Below are 18,497 nucleotides of genomic sequence, written 5' to 3'. Positions count from 1 at the left end.
GTGAGGCAGAAATATTTTCTCATTTTTTAAAAAAGCAGCCATTTTTATCTTGTTATACCTTTTAACTTACCAGAAGAACAAGAATAACTAAAAAGAGATCTTGTCTGTATATTGCAAATACATGATGTATTTTAGAAAGGCCTGGTAAAATACTGGTAGCATCCCAGCAGTAGTACAATTCTGCCAAGTTTGTATTTGTTCAGTAACAGACAACCCAGGCAATGAAGCTCTGAGATAAAGCTGTACAGGTACTTTTATCAGTGTTTAATTAGTCCTTCAGTGCTCCAAAATATTCTGTGTACATCTAATGAAGCATCTTAGGTCATAGGTTCAATCAGTAAGTAGGAACATTTGACTTTCAAAAATGAGGAGGGAGCACACATCCTTCCTAAAAATGTGTTATTTAAACTGCTTTTCTCCCTTTCTTTCTCCCCTCTGCTCCTTACTTGTCAATGAGCAGAAGACTTCTGGCCTCTAGTTGTGTTTTTCATTTACATTTTTGCTGGATGAACAGAACAGATGCTGACATTATGCTGCTTTCTTAACTTGTATTTATTTTATTTTACATACCTGTGTTGTATATGATAGCTTTTACAAACTTCACTACTTTTTTTTCTTCTTTTTTTTTTTTTTTTTTCCTCTCTCCCCTCCCCACACTGTCCCCAGTTGTTAGCCAAAATCTATAAAATGCCCTTGAAACCCATCTTCCTCAGTGGCCGGCTGGTTAACTTGCCCCGAAGAGTGCAGGAACAGTCAGCCAGCAGTGAGGATGGTATTGAGTGCATCCTTTCTGACTTTGATGATGACACTGGTAAGTGCATTGAAAGTAGTAAATGCAGAATGGATCAGCTGCTTCTTCCACATTTCACTGTCGTTTTTGCCAACTGCTGAAAGCAAAAAGGAGGGGAAAATCTTCATAATTTACTGTCTTCCTATTGTCTACACACACACCAGCACACACAGAGCTTGGAAGTTCAGGTCATGTCACCTTCTTTCTGTTAGAAGATACAGTTTATATATGAGAAAAATACAACCCCTCTCTTGGCACACAATAATATTTTAATTAATAATATTTTGATTATCCTGATATTAATAATACAACTGTTATATATTTCTGAGAGCTAACACAACGAGATGACATGTGGTGCAGCCTGATGATACTTCATGAGGCATTATTGGTGTTCACTTCTAGGTACCAAATAGAGACAGTTAAACAATGGCTAGTCACCCTAGGGTCCTTACCTTTTAGATAAGCTGAAATGATTACAAACCATTGTGGGCAGCATTTGCAATGGTAGTGAGATGTGTAAAGTGTTTCATTAAAAAAAAAAAAAAAGTTAAAGATACTGGACCAGTGGGAGTCCTAAACTCAGAAAGAAGACCAGAACAAGACGTACATGGAAGAGGAAGGATGAAACAAAACACAAACTTTAATAAAGAGGGAAGGAAAAGGAGACCATCATTTCAAAAATTGATACTGCCCACAACTATTACACAGCAAGAGTGAATACGCAAGAACCCATGATCTTTAATTAATTTCCCAGCACTTTCTGAGGGCACGTTCCAGCTGTGGTCAATGCAGAATCCCACTCTTTTAATCTTCATTCCCTTATTTTGTAGGCCTTATCAATGTCTGGATTATTCTGCTGGAAGAATTAACAACTGCCATATCCAACTGTCCCCGCCAGCACCAGCCTCCTACTCTGGATCTGCTCTTTGAATTGCTGAGGGATGTTGCCAAGACACCCGGTAATGAAAAGGCTTGATAACTTGTGTAACTCATGCTATAGCAGCCCAGAGACATTCTCCAGTAGAAAGGGTTTTTCTCAGAGAGTGATCTGTTGTTCCAGTTAGTGCATTGTTCCATGTTGACAAAAAGTATCTTGTGAGAGTATGTTGAACATACTCTTACATTTACTGCACAAATAAAGAGGTGCAGTACTCTGTCTTAGCCACAGAAAACATTTGTCTGGTGTCCAGGAAATAGGAAAAGAAAATTATATAGTCCTGTAGACCCACTGGGAAAGACAGCAGGTAAACAGCTGACTAAATGTTCATATACTACCTCACCACTAGATCCGAAACTGCCTTCCCCTCTTGTCACACACAAAGAAAGTTTCAGAACCTGCTTTCTTTAGCACCACCCCTGGCCTCAAGCATGGAACAACTTAGGAAATTTACTGTGCACATAGGCTTTGTAAGCAAAAACATACAACCATCATTGTGTTTATTTTAAGGCCCGGGATTTGGCATTTATGCAGTTGTACATCTTCTTCTTCCCACGATGTCTCTTTGGCTCCATCGCAGCCACGGTGACCATTCTTACTGGGATGTGGCATCTGCTAATTTCAAGCATGCCATTGGCCTTTCCTGTGAACTCGTAGTGGAGCACATTCAAAATTTCATACACTCAGGTACGTCATTGCACTGTCACATCTACTGACAGGCACCAGTGGCATGTTACTTAATAGCTACTTGGGGAGATGGTTTCATTGCTTTTTTGGTTACTGAAGCACAGAATAAGAGGAAGAGGGTTGAAATTTTCTGGTTTTTTTTTTTTTTTTCTTTAGAGGGTTCAGAATTATGGAAAAAAATAACTTGTAAGGAACCTAGGGAAGTTAGTCCAGCCTCCGCTCAGAGCAGGGCTATCTTCACAATTAAATCATCACAGTCTATGGTATACTTTCCAAAAGAATATACTAAGACTTTGATCATAAAGAACTAGAATATTCAAAAATGGGATCTAACATAATTTCTCCAGTACCACTTAAGCCCAGACATATTATGTTGTTAACATCAAAAGGACTGTTCTCACTTCAGCTTGATGTGATGCATGTTTCAAAATTTAACTCTAGTGATAGCTGCATAAAAGGATTTGGCTTTGCAAAGTTTCTGAATAGCAGTAAGTGTAGCAAGACTGTTTATCTCTAATTATAATGAAAAGGCAATGATGTTAAAACCAGTCTGTATCTTTTCCTTATAGATATTGGTTATGAAAATATGATCAATACTATGCTGAAAGATCTTTTCAAATTGCTGGTAGCCTGTGTAGCAGAACCAACAGAAATTATTTCCAGAGTTGGCTGCTCTTGCATCAGGTAACACAGTCTATTCATTCTGTTAGTATATTAAAAAAAAAAAAAAAAGCATGTGTTTACATCTTTGAAGAACTTGTGAACTGATTAAGTTGGCTAACATCTCTAAAGAAGTCTACAATATATCTATCTCTTGTTATTTGAATAATGAATTTTAGACTTACTAACCTTTTCTTGCTGTTTCTTTTCTGCTTCAGAACCTGTTATTTTACACATTGTTATGTGTATCATTCCCATAAAAAGCACTTGTGCATTACCTATATGTAGTTAGTCAATAATTAACCCTTAGGAAAAATAATCAAGGGTCTTTCTGTTGGAATTCCCAGGTCTTTAGAGGCAATTGATACCTTTCACAGTCGTCAGGTTATTAGAGTCATAATCAAAATAAGCACTGCATTATATACTTACACAATGTGTGGTTCTTGTACTGGCAAGATGATTACTTAAACAAGAAAAGCAAAGGAAAAAAAAAGTCAAAACTACACTATAATTACAAAAACAGGTCAGGATAACAACCGAGGAGACTGGGTATCATTAGCTCACTACGGAGTAGGCTTTTTGTTCTGTTTTGAAACTTCTCCCATTACAAGTAACAATTGTCTAGTTCCATCCTGAATGTGGTAACATTTTCCTGTGTCCTTGCAGGTATGTGTTAGTGACAGCAGGGCCTGTTTTCACTGAAGAGATGTGGAGGCTTGCATGTTGTGCCTTGCAGGATGCGTTCTCTGCCACTCTGGAGCCAGTGAAGGTAAACTGCCTTTTTGCTGACAGACAAAATGTAATCACAGCAGTCAGTTATAGACTCAGTAACTTTTGGCAGGTTGCTTCCTTGGCAGAAGCATAAGGATTATGTGGTAGCTTTTGTTATTTTGTCAATTTACTCACAATGAAAGGTGTTGGATCAGCAATGCAGATTTAAAGCAGCTTTTCTAAACATGTGCAGACAGCACTAGTCACTAATAATCCAGACTTATTTTAAATTGCCCCGCCAGCATGAAATCAGAAGAGTTTAGTAGGTGAAAACTTAACCTATTGATCTATTTTGTCCTCTGGATTGCCTAAAACTAGACAGAAGACAAAGTTGCTTACTTGATCATGTAGCTGCATGCTCCACATAGATTATTTCTCAACTTGCTGTCTTTCTTGTAACAAAAAAATCCAATCACGGACCAGACTACATAACAAGTTGTAGTGCCCTTGCATCAAATATGTCAAATGCTAAAAAGCAGGTGACTGGCTGATGGTAATGGGACAGATCACTCTGAATCTGCTATTGCACATGAGCAGGCTGGACAACGCTACAGTCACTGACTTCATTTAACGCACAGTGAAAGTCTGATGTTGTGTCTCTCTATAGAACCTGTTGGGCTATTTCCACAGTGGTTCTGAAAGCTTTAGTGGAGATGCCTGTGAAGTGAAAGTGGCAGCCCCCTCCCTCTCGCCAAGTGCTGAAGCTGAATACTGGAGAATCAGAGCAATGGCACAACAGGTACTGACTGATGTTTCAGGGGAAGTCAGAGAACCTTTTAAACTTGGGGCTTTTCTTTATGAAAGTACATCTTTACCAATATCTTCCTCACAAACCCTATGGGCAAAGACTTCCTCATCACCAGACTGACATTTTTCTCAATACTACTGTTAGTTCAATAAAAGTAATAAAAACACAACCAAACACACACACACAAAAAAAAAAAAAAAAAAAACCACAAAAAAAAAAGAAAAAAAACAAACAACACAACCACACCTTAAAACTGTTCCCCTGTATGTAGGAATTAGGAATGCCTAGCATGGGGGAAGATCTGTAGGTACCTGAAGCAGATTGATGATGAGCCTATTGTGTAATGTAACTTTAAAAAAGGCAGCTCTAGCATACATCAATGGTAGAGAAAAGGAAATAGTAGTGGCACTATGAATTCTCACCTAGAATGTCAGATACATTTTTAATTACTCTGTTAAAGAATGATAATTTTAAAGGTCAAAAAATGCACTAGAACAGAGACTGTGATATGAAACAAAAACAATATTTGTGCAACCTATCAAAGCAGAGTTTGAAGAGGAATGCAGATTTTGTCTCTATAAATACCTGGGTATATATTGCTGAGAAGAAGATTTATTGAGAACTAGATGATAATGCTGACATTTAACAAATTTTTTAAAACTCGCCACTAGCTCCTAATCAGCAGAGCAAACTCGGAGACAACCTTCTTTGGGTCCTTTGGACTACAATGGAGATTGCTCATTTTATAAAAGTGGTTATATGAAACAAGTTCCTTGAAATACAGCAGACTGAACCTAATGACCTGCAAGGTACCTTAAAACTGTAAATACGACATACAACAGTTTTAGCCTGGGAAAGTAGCTGGATTGAAAGAACCAACAGATGTTTAGTGTCAAATTCTGACTTGATTAATCATACCCTGATGCTCCTTGAAAATCTGAGACCCACAGACCAGGACTTGTGATCACAAGTAATGTGTCAGTGGCAGACTGAATAGAAAAAAATGTGTAAGTTTTAAAGGCAGAGAACTCAAGAAAGCAGGGAATGTGGCATTTATACTTCTCTTATAGATTCTATGAGTGGCACTCCCCAAGTGCTTCTCAGGGGGGATTTGACACAACTACTAAGCTACAGCAACTTAGAGTTGTTTCATTTCCCATCCAAATAATTGCAAGGTAGGTGTCTGTTGTGTCTTCATGGCTGAAAATAATCCAACAACCAACCTTTCTAGGTACTACAGGCTAACTATGTAAACAGGTCTTGTCTCCACCGTACATTATATTTTCTGATAGTAGTATACAGACAGCAGAAAGCTTGTTTTGGTGTTTGGTATTCTGCCTTGTGTGAGTTCGAAGAAAAAAGATGTCTGTCCTTTGCCTTGTGCTCTGCTCGGTGTCTGGAGGCAGCCCATGGCTCTGAGGCTGTTTTACCAAAGTGGCGTGTTCCAGGTAAGGTCTGCCTGGGGGGATACTCTGCATTCTCTCCATCACTATAAAATAATTTATCATAACAGATCTTTCACAGTGCAGGAAATCCTATTCTCAGGCTCCCCAAGAACCCAGTGCAAGTGCTAAACTGATTGTTTCATGTAACTTGTTGTTTTCTAGGTCTTCATGCTAGAGACTCAGTGCTCCCCAAAGACCCCTAGCAACAAGGAAGGGTTTGAACATGCCCAGTCGTGCGTGCTCATCATTGACCTGCCACCAGATAAGAAACCAAATGGGCATACCCAGAGAAGGTAAAATATCTTCTCAGTAAAATATTGTGTCATTAAAAGCCAGATAAAAATAAATATTGTTAGGCTGGCAGAGATGTGAACAGAGGCTGATAACCCATGCCTCTCCATAGGTCTCAGGAAAAAAATGAAATACACCAGTCTGATGAAAATTAGGTTTTGTGACACAGGAGACAATAGTTTACTACTGTCTGCTCTCCAGATGTTCTCCTTGTCTTACACTGGTGAGCAGGCAGAAAGCTAAATAAGGAAAACACTTCTAATAGATAGTAAAGATTGATAGGTTATAAATGCCTGAAGGATAGATGAGGTCACACAAAGCCTTCAAGTAGAGGAAGTGCAGATTAAATTAAGGAAAGAATTCTCATAGGAAAAACTGGGAAAATGTTTCCAATATTGAGATTATTTTCTTTAAGAAGAAGAGTTAAAAATATCTGTTTGAAGAAAGCTTTGGAAGTACTTTTATGTTTGTAATAATACCTAGAAATTATGTCTGCTTCACTAATGATCTTTTAAATTCAATATTACTGGATTAAGAAGGTACAAAAACTTAATGGATAGACTGGAGCAGTATAAATCAGAGACCACATCCAAAGCTGTGAAACTGTCAACACATTGATCTAGGGAAAATTGTATTTGCTTAGCACTTTATTTTTGTGGAAGTCCTTCTTTGTGTTACCACCTCAGAAACTCATGCATTTGCATGACAATCTGATCCTGTCAAAGAATGTTTCTTTTTGCTTGCACTCAGTTGTTTAAGCAACTGCTGTAACATCAGTAGGGCCAAGAATGAGAATTCTGCATTCAGGGTTTGTGTTTGTATTGCAAGGTATGTAATACATGGCATGAAATTGTCTTTTACTAGATGCCAAATCTGCTTCAATCACTCTTATTCAAAACTAAATGATTGCTTGCAACAAGGAGCCAGAATGTGATGGTCCCTCTTTGGACGGACAGCAAGAAAGACCCTGCAGGATTTCCTTATTCGTACACAGCTGTGCAGATGTTTCCCCCAAGAGCAGGTGCTCTGTTGCCCCACCTTAAGAGGACAGGGCCCTGCACAGATGAAGAGAGGTTGAGAGCACAGTCTAAACCCTTCCTTCATGGTGGGAAAGTATCTGCTTTTTCCAAAGGTTTGCAGATCATTCTTCTTGCTGTAACGAACGCAAAGCAAAAGGCTGGAGGACTCCCCTCTCATGGCACAGAAGGCCATGCAATCTAACAGGCTGCATTCATAAAGGTAGTGCGGGTCTTGCTTGTCTTGCAACAAATAAATAAATCAAACTTGCAATTAACACAAACTCTCAATGCTCTCACGCTGCACTTTGTCTAAACAAACAAGTGCAGAAAGTGTATACGCTGATAGGCAACTGTCACTCCAGCAATGCTCATTTTTCACCAAAACAGGGCTCAAAAGTTGACTGTGCAACTGTTTTTCATATTATTTGCTACAGCAGTGCAGTAATATGGCAGTCTTGCATGCTACTAACTGTGGCCTTTCAAAAGTTTTATTTTAACCTTTGTGGGGTTTCTCTTCTCCCTTTTTGCTTTTGTTTCCTTAATGCTGCATCGTTTCACAGGAAGCTGGGGTAAGGGAGCTTTTCTTCTTAAAAAGTAATAATATATTTCAGTTCGAAACTTTGGGCAGAATAAGAAAATACTATCCTTAACCAGCTTTGGTATTGCATGCTTTCACCTATAGTTCTGTACTACTTTCTTTTGGAATTAAGCAGTACTTTAAACTGTCCTTGGCAATAGACTTTTTGGCTATTACAAGGAAAAGCAGCTCTGCTTTGTGATCCTGCTTTTGAAACAGGATAAGTCCCTTAAAATCAATGCAAGCACTCATTTAACTTTATACATGCTCTTAAGAGCTTTTCTGAGTCAGAGCTTCTAATGATTTTTACAGTGGAAAACTACTTCCCCATACAGAGCTCCAATATGTGTATTAATCATCAAGATTTTTAGCACTGTCAGAAAATAAGACTATTAAATTTTACTGATCTATTAGCACTGACAGCTGTGTCATGGTAAGTGAATTGACATAGGTAAATTAACCTTAGAAGCACAATTCTGTTTGACCCATAGCTTCTACATGGCCAAGCATATAGTAGTCCCAGGAGTATCAGGACTTTTTTTTTTAATCAATCAGGACCATTTGTGTGCTTTTATAAGTCAGTTAACATAAGGCAAAATTTTGAGAGTTAAGACACATGTTTTTCTTGACTTCTTTTTTTTTTAAGAGTTGCATCCTCAAACCTGGCTTTTTGTTTTGGTATTTTGAAAACACTTTTTAAAGTTGTTTAATGAAAGTAGAATAATTTTTGGAAAGAAAATTAAAAAAAAAAAGTCCACAATTGAACTTCTCACGTTACATACGTTACATGAATATTTATTTTGACTTAGACCTAAAACTGCAGTATTGTAAGCAAATTGAAAAATCTCTTCCTCACTAGACAGCAGTGTTAGTTAAAATGCGACCCATCACAGTTCCCTAAATCAAAACAAGTATTACCAAGTGTACCAGAGCATCAGTTTGATTTAAAACATCACCATTGCAACTTATGCAAAGCTTTTTTTTTTAAATGCCTTAAGATAGGTTCTAGAGTTTTTAATTTTAAATCCAAACAACAATCTCATCCCACCCCTTCTTCCTAGCCTCCCTGGCCTGCAAGCCTCCCAATGTTATTTACTAGTCAATTACCTGGAAACTCTGGCTGGGGGAATTTGCTATTCCTTGGTTCCCTGTGCAAATCAAAAATCAGTGAGATCTAGAACAACTCACAGCAGCACAGCCAAGCATCACCCAGGATTACGTGTGAGAGACAGGGTTAGGAACAGATATGTCCGTACTGGGTTCTCAGTGTTCAAGTTGAAGTCTTAAGAGCAAACAGTGCAATGTGCCTTCAGCAAGACTTCAGCTTCTTTGCATGCTCCATTGAACTGCTGATGTTTCTGTAGATGTCTGTTTATCGGTTGGTTGGCTCTTTGTGATTTGTTTTTAAGAAGTATTCCTGGCATTAGTGGAAATGGAAACCAAGTGGTGAACTAGCTTTGGCCTCGATTTATCAAGGCAAAGTTAAGCTTGGCTGAAATGCTGGTGGAGAAATTTTAAGGATATTTCAATTTAGCCAAAGTTCAGCAACTACAATAGAAATTAGAATCAGGAATCAGAGTCAGTGCTGCACAGCTTGTATGTTAACAAACTCCTCAGTTATAGCAGGCTGAAATATTGGGAGTACCTTCAGCTGCCATTAAATTGAAACAGAGAGTATTTAATCTCTCAATTTTAGACATCTCCAGACAAAAGGACAAAAATTATAAGAGAGCTTTGTTTTAATACCACCTCCACACAAGTGCCAATAGTGTGCTTGCTGTGGGCAGTTATTTTTTCTTAACCAATCTAAGTGTCTTCAATCCTAGAAGAGTGTTTGAAAGAGTAGCTGAAAGACCATTCTAGAAAACTTTATCTTCCTGCACTGTTTTGTAAAAAGGCTCTGAAAATTGGGCCCTCCATTTGCATCTTCCTTGTTAGATTCTAAAATACGAAGTATTCCTGTACTTCTACATTCTACCATTTTTATTTTATTTTATTTTTGTCCTTCTCATGCTTGGTTTACCAAGTATTCCTTTCAGGACCATAGTGGTGAGCTTGCTGTCTCACCAAGTACTGCTCCAGAATTTATATGACATCTTACTGGAAGAATTTGTGAAAGGCCCTTACAACATGGAGGAGAAAATAACAATACAAGTAACAGAAAACAAGTTGGCTGGTTTTCTCAGGTACATTTCCATGCAAAACCTGGCTGTCATCTTTGACTTACTGCTGGACTCCTACAGAACAGCCAGAGAGTTTGACACCAGACCTGGGTTGAAGTGTTTGCTGAAAAAAGTGTCTGGCATTAGTGGAGCTGCCAACTTGTATCGCCAGTCAGCCATGAGCTTCAACATCTACTTCCATGCTTTGGTTTGTGCAATCCTGACAAACCAGGAGAACATCACTGCAGAGCAAGTGAAGAAGATCCTCTTTGAAGATGATGAGAGAAGCACAGACTCATCACAGCAATGTTCTTCAGAAGATGAAGACATTTTTGAAGAAACTGCCCAGGTCAGTCCCCCACGAGGGAAAGAGAAGAGACAGTGGAGGGCTCGAATACCATCTCTGAGCGTACAGCCTGTCAGCAATGCAGACTGGGGATGGCTAATCAAGCGGCTTCATAAGCTCTGTATGGAACTGTGCAACAACTATATCCAGATGCATCTGGACCTGGAGAATAATGTAGAGGAGCCTCCAGTGTTCAAAGGTGACCCTTTCTTCATTTTACCATCCTTTCATTCAGAAACCTCCACCCCATCGACCGGAGGGCAATCTGGGAAGAACACACCATCAGAAGATGACCGCAGTCAAATCAGGGACCAGCTGGGGGACAGCCTGACACCCCGAGGGGAAATGTTGCTACTACCCCCACCCCTAAGTCCTAAACCAGAGAAGAAAGAGCAAACCAGGAAAAAAGAATGGTGGGAGAGTGCTGGCAACAAGATCTACACCATAGCCACTGACAAAACTATCTCCAAGCTCATGACAGAATACAAGAAAAGAAAGCAGCAACAGGCCATGACATCATTCACCAAAGAGGTCAAAGTGGAAAAGAAAGGGGAGCTCCTGGGTTCAAGAGGGCCAGACTCACCCATACTCCAGCGGCCACAACATCTTATAGATCAAGGTCAAATGAGGCATTCATTCAGTGCTGGTCCAGAGATCCTGAGACAAGAGAAGAGACCGCGCTCAGGATCCACAGTCAGTTCCCTGAATATATCTGTTAGGGATGCCGAGGCTCAGATACAGGTAGGACATATTTGTAGAGTGATAATAATAATAGCAATAATTAAAATTATACCTATAAGTATTTTTCTATTGCTTTTATTATAATGATTATAATCTCTTCATTGAATGTTGTCATTACATAAAGAAGTCATCACGATGAGGACTGAATATTTCAGCAGCTTGTGCTGATAAAAGCCTGATTCTGGCCTAGCAAAGAGTATCAGTGGACGTGTTATCAGGCATATACTGCTCAAGCTTATAAGAGTGCTTCTGCAACCGGGGCCAAAGCTGCACTTAGTGCTAAGAACTAACAGCCTACAATGAACTCATTGCTTACTGCTAAAGGGCTCTCACCCACTTAAGGGTGAAAATGTGCTGCTGTTTTCACAATGCTTTTGTACTTCAGAAGGTTTCTTTGTTAATTCGACAGCAGAAATAGCGGGCTCTGTTGCTAAACAGAAACTTGCTGCTTGCATATCCAAGTGAACAAATCAGTGAAAGCACCAAACTTGAAAGTCTTAGTTCACTGCAGGATGAAATAAAAGGGTGGGCATGATACCCGCAATACAAAGTCAAATAAGGACTTAGAGTCTGCATGTGAATTAGGAAGACACAGTGAACATGAAATGAAGATTCTAGCATTACTCAGACCTCCTCATGAGGCTGCAACCCCCAGATATCTTATTTTCTGCCACAGTTGATGGGCTCATCTATTTAGAAAGGTCTTCTAAGTAGTCTTTTCTTGTATCCCATTTGTTTGTAGGCATGGACCAACATGGTGCTGACAGTTCTCAACCAGATTCAGGCCCTGCCAGACCAAACATTCACAGCCCTGCAGCCAGCTGTGTTCCCCTGCATCAGCCAGCTGACCTGCCACGTGACAGATATCCGCGTCCGCCAGGCAGTGCGGGAATGGCTGGGAAGAGTGGGCCGAGTTTACGATATCATCATTTAAACCGAGGTGTGCTCTGTTGCAAAGGGGAGATGATATCCAAGGTATACAGCAAAGAAGTATTTGGGGTTCATTAATTGCCTGTTTGTTGGTGATAAATTAAGAAACAATGAGCTTGTTGATGTATATCCTCTATCCACTTGAGACTGTGTGTCCCTCACTCACACTAGCAAAGGAGGCAAAGCATAAGTGTGTCCAGGGGTGTCTGGAATGGCCCCAGAAACTGCCAGTAAGTCAGCCTAATACCTGAAGGGGTGATACATTTCAATAGCCTTCATTTTAATTGAAATTTGCAATAGTGGGAGCCACATGAAACCACAGCTGAACTTCCACACTTGCAGTTAGTGGTGAACACCACTGTCATCTGGATGTCAAACCAGGCCAGTAAGCCTACATAACTTCAAAAATATAAATAAAAGTCAGGAAAAAAGTGGGGCTATAGGCCAAGTAAAAAGGTGACACTTCTTTAAGGTAACTTTTTTCCCTTCTGAAAATAGCATGAGAGAGAAAAGCCAAAAAATATTACTGTACTAACTATATGCCTCACTCACTAGAGAAAGTGGAAATTTAATTTGCTCTGAGAAGAGCCTTTGAAGTCTGGTCACATTTGGGGTAGCTAATAAGTGACTACATAAAACATCCCAGGTCTAAAAGTGGTGAACCAAGCACAGACTATTCATCCTTTCATTGCTTTTGTGGAGTATTGCTTGAAGAGAAATGGCACAGTCAAGCTGCCCTCTCTGCAACACTACCCTGGCTGCCTCTTCAGCTGATCGTTGTTTTCCACGTGTCTAATTCCCCTTAAGGGCAACAGGGAAGTTTGTTTTGCTGTTTCCAGTGAAGCTGAGGGGAAGACACACCACAGAGCAAACACCAGCATGTGCCAATATCCAGCATTCACCTAAACATAGTAAAATGTTCCAGTTTAAGCAACACTACAGCTAAGTTAGCTTATGCTTTTACTGGAAACTTATATGTTCACTTATTTAGAGCAGCTGTAGCCAGGAGCACCCTTCTCTCCCATGATGAACTTAGCCTATGACTCCACAATGAGCTGAATCAAGATGGAAAATAGTCTGAAAAGATCTTTCCTGTTTCTCTCCCAGTTCTAGTCTGCTGATGTAAACAGGAGGAGACAGATCCTCAGAGAGGTACAACCCCTCTGTGCAAGCCGTCTGATAGCAACTACAACAATTTGCTGGTATTTTTAGAGTTGGGAGAAGGGGAAAGATGGACTATTGTATTGTCAAATACATACGTGACACTTTTCACAGCAGACACAGCAAAGGGTTACCTTGCTGCACAAGTTATGTCACAGCCCCTGGGACATTCCATCTCATACTCCCATACTACCTAACTTGTTGATTAGAAGGCAAAATAATTTGTTGAAAATAAGCTGATTTTAATCTTGGCTGACCCCTTAATGACGTTCTCCCAAGGCTTTTGAAATGTGCACACCAACTAAATATACAGCTTCAATCCGTGCTCCAAAGCATCCTCAAAATGGCATCTCTTTATATCAGGTCTGCATTTTGCACAACTTCTAGCATCTTAAAACTAAGCAAACAGAGAGAGCCAGGAGGCTTCACTGAACAGCCATCACCCAAGCTGATGTGTTTACAAAGAATCTGCCACCATCCTCCTGCCTCTTCCCTCCTGTCCCATTTGTCACCTGCTAGACTTGTGCAGGGAATATTTGTCCCGTAACCTTCTGTAGCATCAGTCACAGACATAAAAATTCCTGAAAACCAACTCTTTCTTGCTGCCTACATTGGCTTTATAAAGGAGTAATTTAACAATTTCATCAACTGTCATTTTTCCCCCAACAGTTGTAATACTTGGTTGGAGGTAGGTGAGATCAGCCCTTGGTATATAGGAGAGTAGTGGCATGGTTTGATTTCTGTTGGCATGTCTTTCTTACACATCTTTAGGTAGAGTAAAAGGGTGGTTATATTTTTTGTTAAAGTTTTTATTGGGCGTCTATACAGAACTGCTTTTAAAGCAGTGCATTAATCAGGCAGCAACAGAAATCAGAATAATGAACTGTATGCAAAACCCTCAACTCTCTTTCATTATACACGCATCAAATGGATGCAGATCCTTGTTGTGCTAGTCTGAAACTAAAGCAAATCCCTAAATTATGTTGAAGGAGCAAAATTGATAGCAGTACCAGTGGAATCACTCAGGACTCCAGAAGAGGGCCTAATATCCCAGAAATATGGTGGGTATGTGTCTTGGTTGTAATAACAAGATCCTTCTGTAAAATAGAAAGAAAAGCTCTAGGAGTGACAATGCCACCACTCCTACCAACCCCCTGCAGCTCATGAACACAGCACAGCCTAATGATATTTGATTAGCCACCATCTTGACCCAAAGTACCATTTCAACTTTTTACACTAGAAATACCATACTGGAAATGAGTAGGAGTAAATTTTCTGTATTGCTGTTGCCCTATTTTAAACATTGCCCTCCAAATTATGCACTAAGTGCCCATTGTCAGCCTTAATGCCTCTGCACCTTAACACTGCTCCATAAGAACTCATGAGTAACATCTTAAAATCTTGCAGGCAGCCACAAACAGAGTAAGTTGCCGTTCACCAGCATCAACTACTTTTTCTCATGTGGAACTGCTCATCACCATGCAAATATTTAAAGCTGAAATAAATAGCGGCCTACCCATCAATGGAGTGCTACTTGTCTTGTATAACAGGCAGAGGGTCTGACCCCAATCAATATGGTTTCAGGCCATTGTATACATTTACACTTTATCTTGTAGTGTGAATATATGCAGAAATGAGAGACTATTTATGTATTTCTGTATAGATTCCATTAGCTCCTGTCACTACCATACTATGAGCATTCTGCACATTTACAGAGCAATATCCACATTTGTAGTACGTTTATCATGCTCTGTGAATATTTGTGTCACATCCGCAATGGTTAGCACAGTTGTTCTGGTACCTTTCCCACAGCAGTCTTTTCTGAGCGTTCAGCAGCCACAGAATTACCACCGTCTCTTGGTCAAAATGCTTTCATGTCTTTAAGCTGTTAAAACACAGATTTTATATTCTCCTAGGGATGAATGCTCACTTGAGAATAACTGACTTAGTTTAGCATCCAGAAAAAAATTATTAGGAAAAGATTTACACAGACCTGGGCAAAACTTTCCCTGTAAAACTCCAATCACAGGCAACACAGCTTTTGCGTCATCGCAGATAAAAAAATTCATTCTGGACAATAGCTGGCTCATGTCAACACCAAGCAGCATTTACACCCATGACCTATAAGGTACTTTACCTTTGAACTTGAGTTTAAAGTTTTGTTTAAAACCTAAACCTTCCTGTAAAATTCACTGACAAATCCTCACCTGCCAAAGATACAACTCCCACCTCTAAATACCTTGTGTTACCGTATGTAATCTCCATCTGCACTTGATATAGTAGCATCTGCGTTTTGGTGTCTGCACTGCAGAGCTCAACGCAGCATCAGAGTGAAACCGAGTGGCAAACATGTTAGCAAGGAGAGAGGTCCCACTCCCTGTGCTGCCTGCACTTTATGCCTCTCCCCACAGCTCAGGTCCACGATCAGAGTGCCCATACTGTGGAAATCAATGCAGGTTACATACCTGGATATCTTTAATACTCAGGACTCAATCCTTCAATCCCTACATGCAGGTTCACAAGTTCTCAGTAAAGGGAAAGCCCTGTACAGTTCCTGATGTCAGTCTCAATGCACCTCCTGCTTGAAAAACATCTACAGGAACCAGCACATATTCCAACACATCCCAGTGCCTCAAAACTAGAACCTTCACTTTTGCACAGATCCAGTTTTAACATGTAAGAGGCTGACCACAGCAAGCGAAAGTAATTTATTTCTACCTAGCCCTTCTGTGTAGGAGCTTATTCGGAAATTGAGCATGTGGTTTGGCTATTGTGAACTTTCGTAATCCATTCAGTAATAAATAGATTTTCATTCACCAAAAAAAAAAAAAAAAAGTTCTTTCTTCCCTTGCCCCTGCTTTTGTGAGGGTGTTCTGATAAGTTTACAATTAATCAAGCTATTTACTCATTACTGTAGTTATAGCCATTTTAGGGAAGATCTATGTATAGTGCTAATCATGGCATATGATACAAAATAGAGTTAGTTTTTTTTCCTTTTTGGATCATTCCACAATTGTTTGAAGAAATGATGCAATACCATCAATTAAAAAAAAAAAAAAGTTAATTTTCTTTTTAGTATAAAAGGACCAAGTTACCATAGCACAGAAGCACAACTGTTGGATTTTTATGCAATGTAGATAACAGCGTCCGGCAGCTAGAGACCCCTCTTCTCTGAACCTCCCTTTTGAGTAGAGCTTCTGTAGGGATACAACGTCAGGGTCTCTTGGCAGCCCTCACCAGCAACACATCTGGGACTTCAGAAAACTGTATGGCTGCAAAGAAGAAGTTGTAGCTCCTCTTTCTGTTATTTCCTCTACTCCTCTTCAGAACATATACTTTATATGTGACACTAACTGTATCATACTAAACAAACAGCACGGCGGGCTGGCTATGTAAAAAGAAAATATAAAAGCATGTGGCACAAGTATTCATCAGTCTTTTTTCACTTAGTGCTCAGAGGTCTCCAAGCTAAGAACTAAAAGCAGAGGAAAGAAGAAATGCCCTAATTCTGTGGATATTGGTGGAGCTACGCTCTATGATCCTGGATTAATGCAAAAATGAGCTCATCTATGGGACCAGATCCCTCAAATCCTCTTTATTTTTGGCAGGTACACAAGTTGAGGTTTGCGAAGTCTCCACTGCCACATCGAACCAGGGAACTGAGTTTATGGAGGGTATTTTTTTGTTAAGAAACATGGCAACAGGATCTACTTCAATTTTTTTACCCAATGTCCCACTTTTCCATAAATTTCATCCGAATGCTGTGGAGCACCAGGGCCCTATTTCCTGTCCATGCTTTTGGTTCATCTGGGCTGCAGTGCCAATGCTTCCACAAACAAGAGCTAAAACAAAAGAGCTGAGCTAGTGGAGAGGCACAGGTACATGGGTTCAAGCACGGGACAAATATCACCTGCACAAGCAGGCTGTGGCGCCTGAGCCCCCTGCTCTGCAGAGCCAAGCAGGATTCTATACCAAAGGGACAACAGCCAGGAAGGGCAGAGCACCATGGTGACAGAGCCCTGTACCGCACACTGCTTGCTGAGTAGATGGGAGCGAGAGATTGAAAAGTATGCAATGACAGCAGCGAGCACCTTCTTTCTGTTCCCCTCACTTTCTCTCCCTCACCCCTTTTTTTGTCATTATTTGTGAGACTGTAAACATACTTCCATGGGCCCTTCAACCAGAACTGAAAACTGAAAGCAAGCCAAAGGGAGCGTACACTCCGTTTTGCCAAAGATCTAATACTTTACTGTTCAAAAATGAAAAAAAAAAAAAAAAAAAATCAAATTTTATTTCCATGATGATGGCTGCCATAGGAAGCATTTTCCCACAAAACATAATTCCCAGGACTTCATCTCTCTAGCTGTATATTCAGGAGGAGCCATTAATGCTTTCTAAGAGAGACTGTAAATCACCTTGTCGAGCAAGTGCTTACATTGGCTTTACCTTCTACTGAGTTCATACTGAGCTGCAATTCCCCAGTCTCATCCATTTTTCCTCCCTCTACCCTTCTGCTCTTCTTTAGAAAAAACCACCTCCCTGTGTCTGCTGCGTCCCGTTGTGCTGCTAGCTTTGTTTGGTCCTTGGGTGTCCAGTGGTCAGGCAGTCACTGTAAGCTGGCTTGCAAATTGTATTTTGTGTATATTTTATTCTGACTGAATTCTGAAATGGAAATATTTTAAAACAAAAATGATAAACTATTTATGTTGCTTGTGTTGTAGAATAAAGGGGCAAATGCAAAATAAATCATGCTTTGGTTTTGTCTGAAGATGGTTATTTTACACTTACTGATGAAGGAAAGGAGCAGAACTGAGAAGGGGCCTGAAATATTTGGTACATACCAGCAGGGACTGCAGTTTTCACAGATGACCTGGGGAATTTCGCCACATTGAACTGCTGGAGTTTTTTTTTCAGTGGGAGTTGAGATGTAAACACATTAATAAATGAGCCCTATACCATTGACTAAGCAGAGTCCGGGCCAGATTTGGGGAGAAGGAGGATGAAGCTGCTGAGATGAGATAACTAACGGTACAAGTAGACGCTCTGCAGAACTGTGACATATCTAAACAGGTGAAGCATTTCTCCCCCCATTAAAACACTACAATGAGGAAAATACTTTTGGCTTTGATGTCACTGGAGATGGGGGAAAAAGAATGGCAGAAAAGGCACCTAGTTTCAATTAGAGATAGCTGAAAACTGTCCTAAAAGGTAACTTCAGCAGCACAGCAACAA

General features: G+C 40.0%; 1 protein-coding gene across 6 annotated transcripts in view; it reads left to right on the top strand.

Moving 5' to 3' along the window:
- The window catches only part of ARFGEF3 (ARFGEF family member 3), a 90,076-nt gene extending 72,065 nt beyond the window's left edge, over positions 1 to 18,011 (top strand). For all 6 annotated transcript variants that reach the window (XM_071806492.1, XM_071806495.1, XM_065833642.2 and 3 more), the window contains 9 exons: positions 667 to 811; positions 1,621 to 1,749; positions 2,238 to 2,414; positions 2,984 to 3,098; positions 3,741 to 3,843; positions 4,453 to 4,584; positions 6,201 to 6,331; positions 9,953 to 11,174; positions 11,917 to 18,011. In XM_071806492.1, coding sequence (XP_071662593.1) covers positions 667 to 811; positions 1,621 to 1,749; positions 2,238 to 2,414; positions 2,984 to 3,098; positions 3,741 to 3,843; positions 4,453 to 4,584; positions 6,201 to 6,331; positions 9,953 to 11,174; positions 11,917 to 12,108 — 2,346 coding nt within the window. In that variant the 3' untranslated portion in view covers positions 12,109 to 18,011. The remainder of the gene's footprint in view (positions 1 to 666; positions 812 to 1,620; positions 1,750 to 2,237; positions 2,415 to 2,983; positions 3,099 to 3,740; positions 3,844 to 4,452; positions 4,585 to 6,200; positions 6,332 to 9,952; positions 11,175 to 11,916) is intronic.
- The last annotated feature ends 486 nt before the right edge of the window (positions 18,012 to 18,497 follow it).

The sequence above is a fragment of the Patagioenas fasciata genome, chromosome 3 (assembly GCF_037038585.1).
Source record: "Patagioenas fasciata isolate bPatFas1 chromosome 3, bPatFas1.hap1, whole genome shotgun sequence".
Taxonomy (NCBI): Eukaryota; Metazoa; Chordata; class Aves; order Columbiformes; family Columbidae; genus Patagioenas; species Patagioenas fasciata.
The sequence above is the reverse complement of the archived record's forward strand: the minus strand, read 5'-3'. Positions and strand labels throughout refer to the sequence as shown.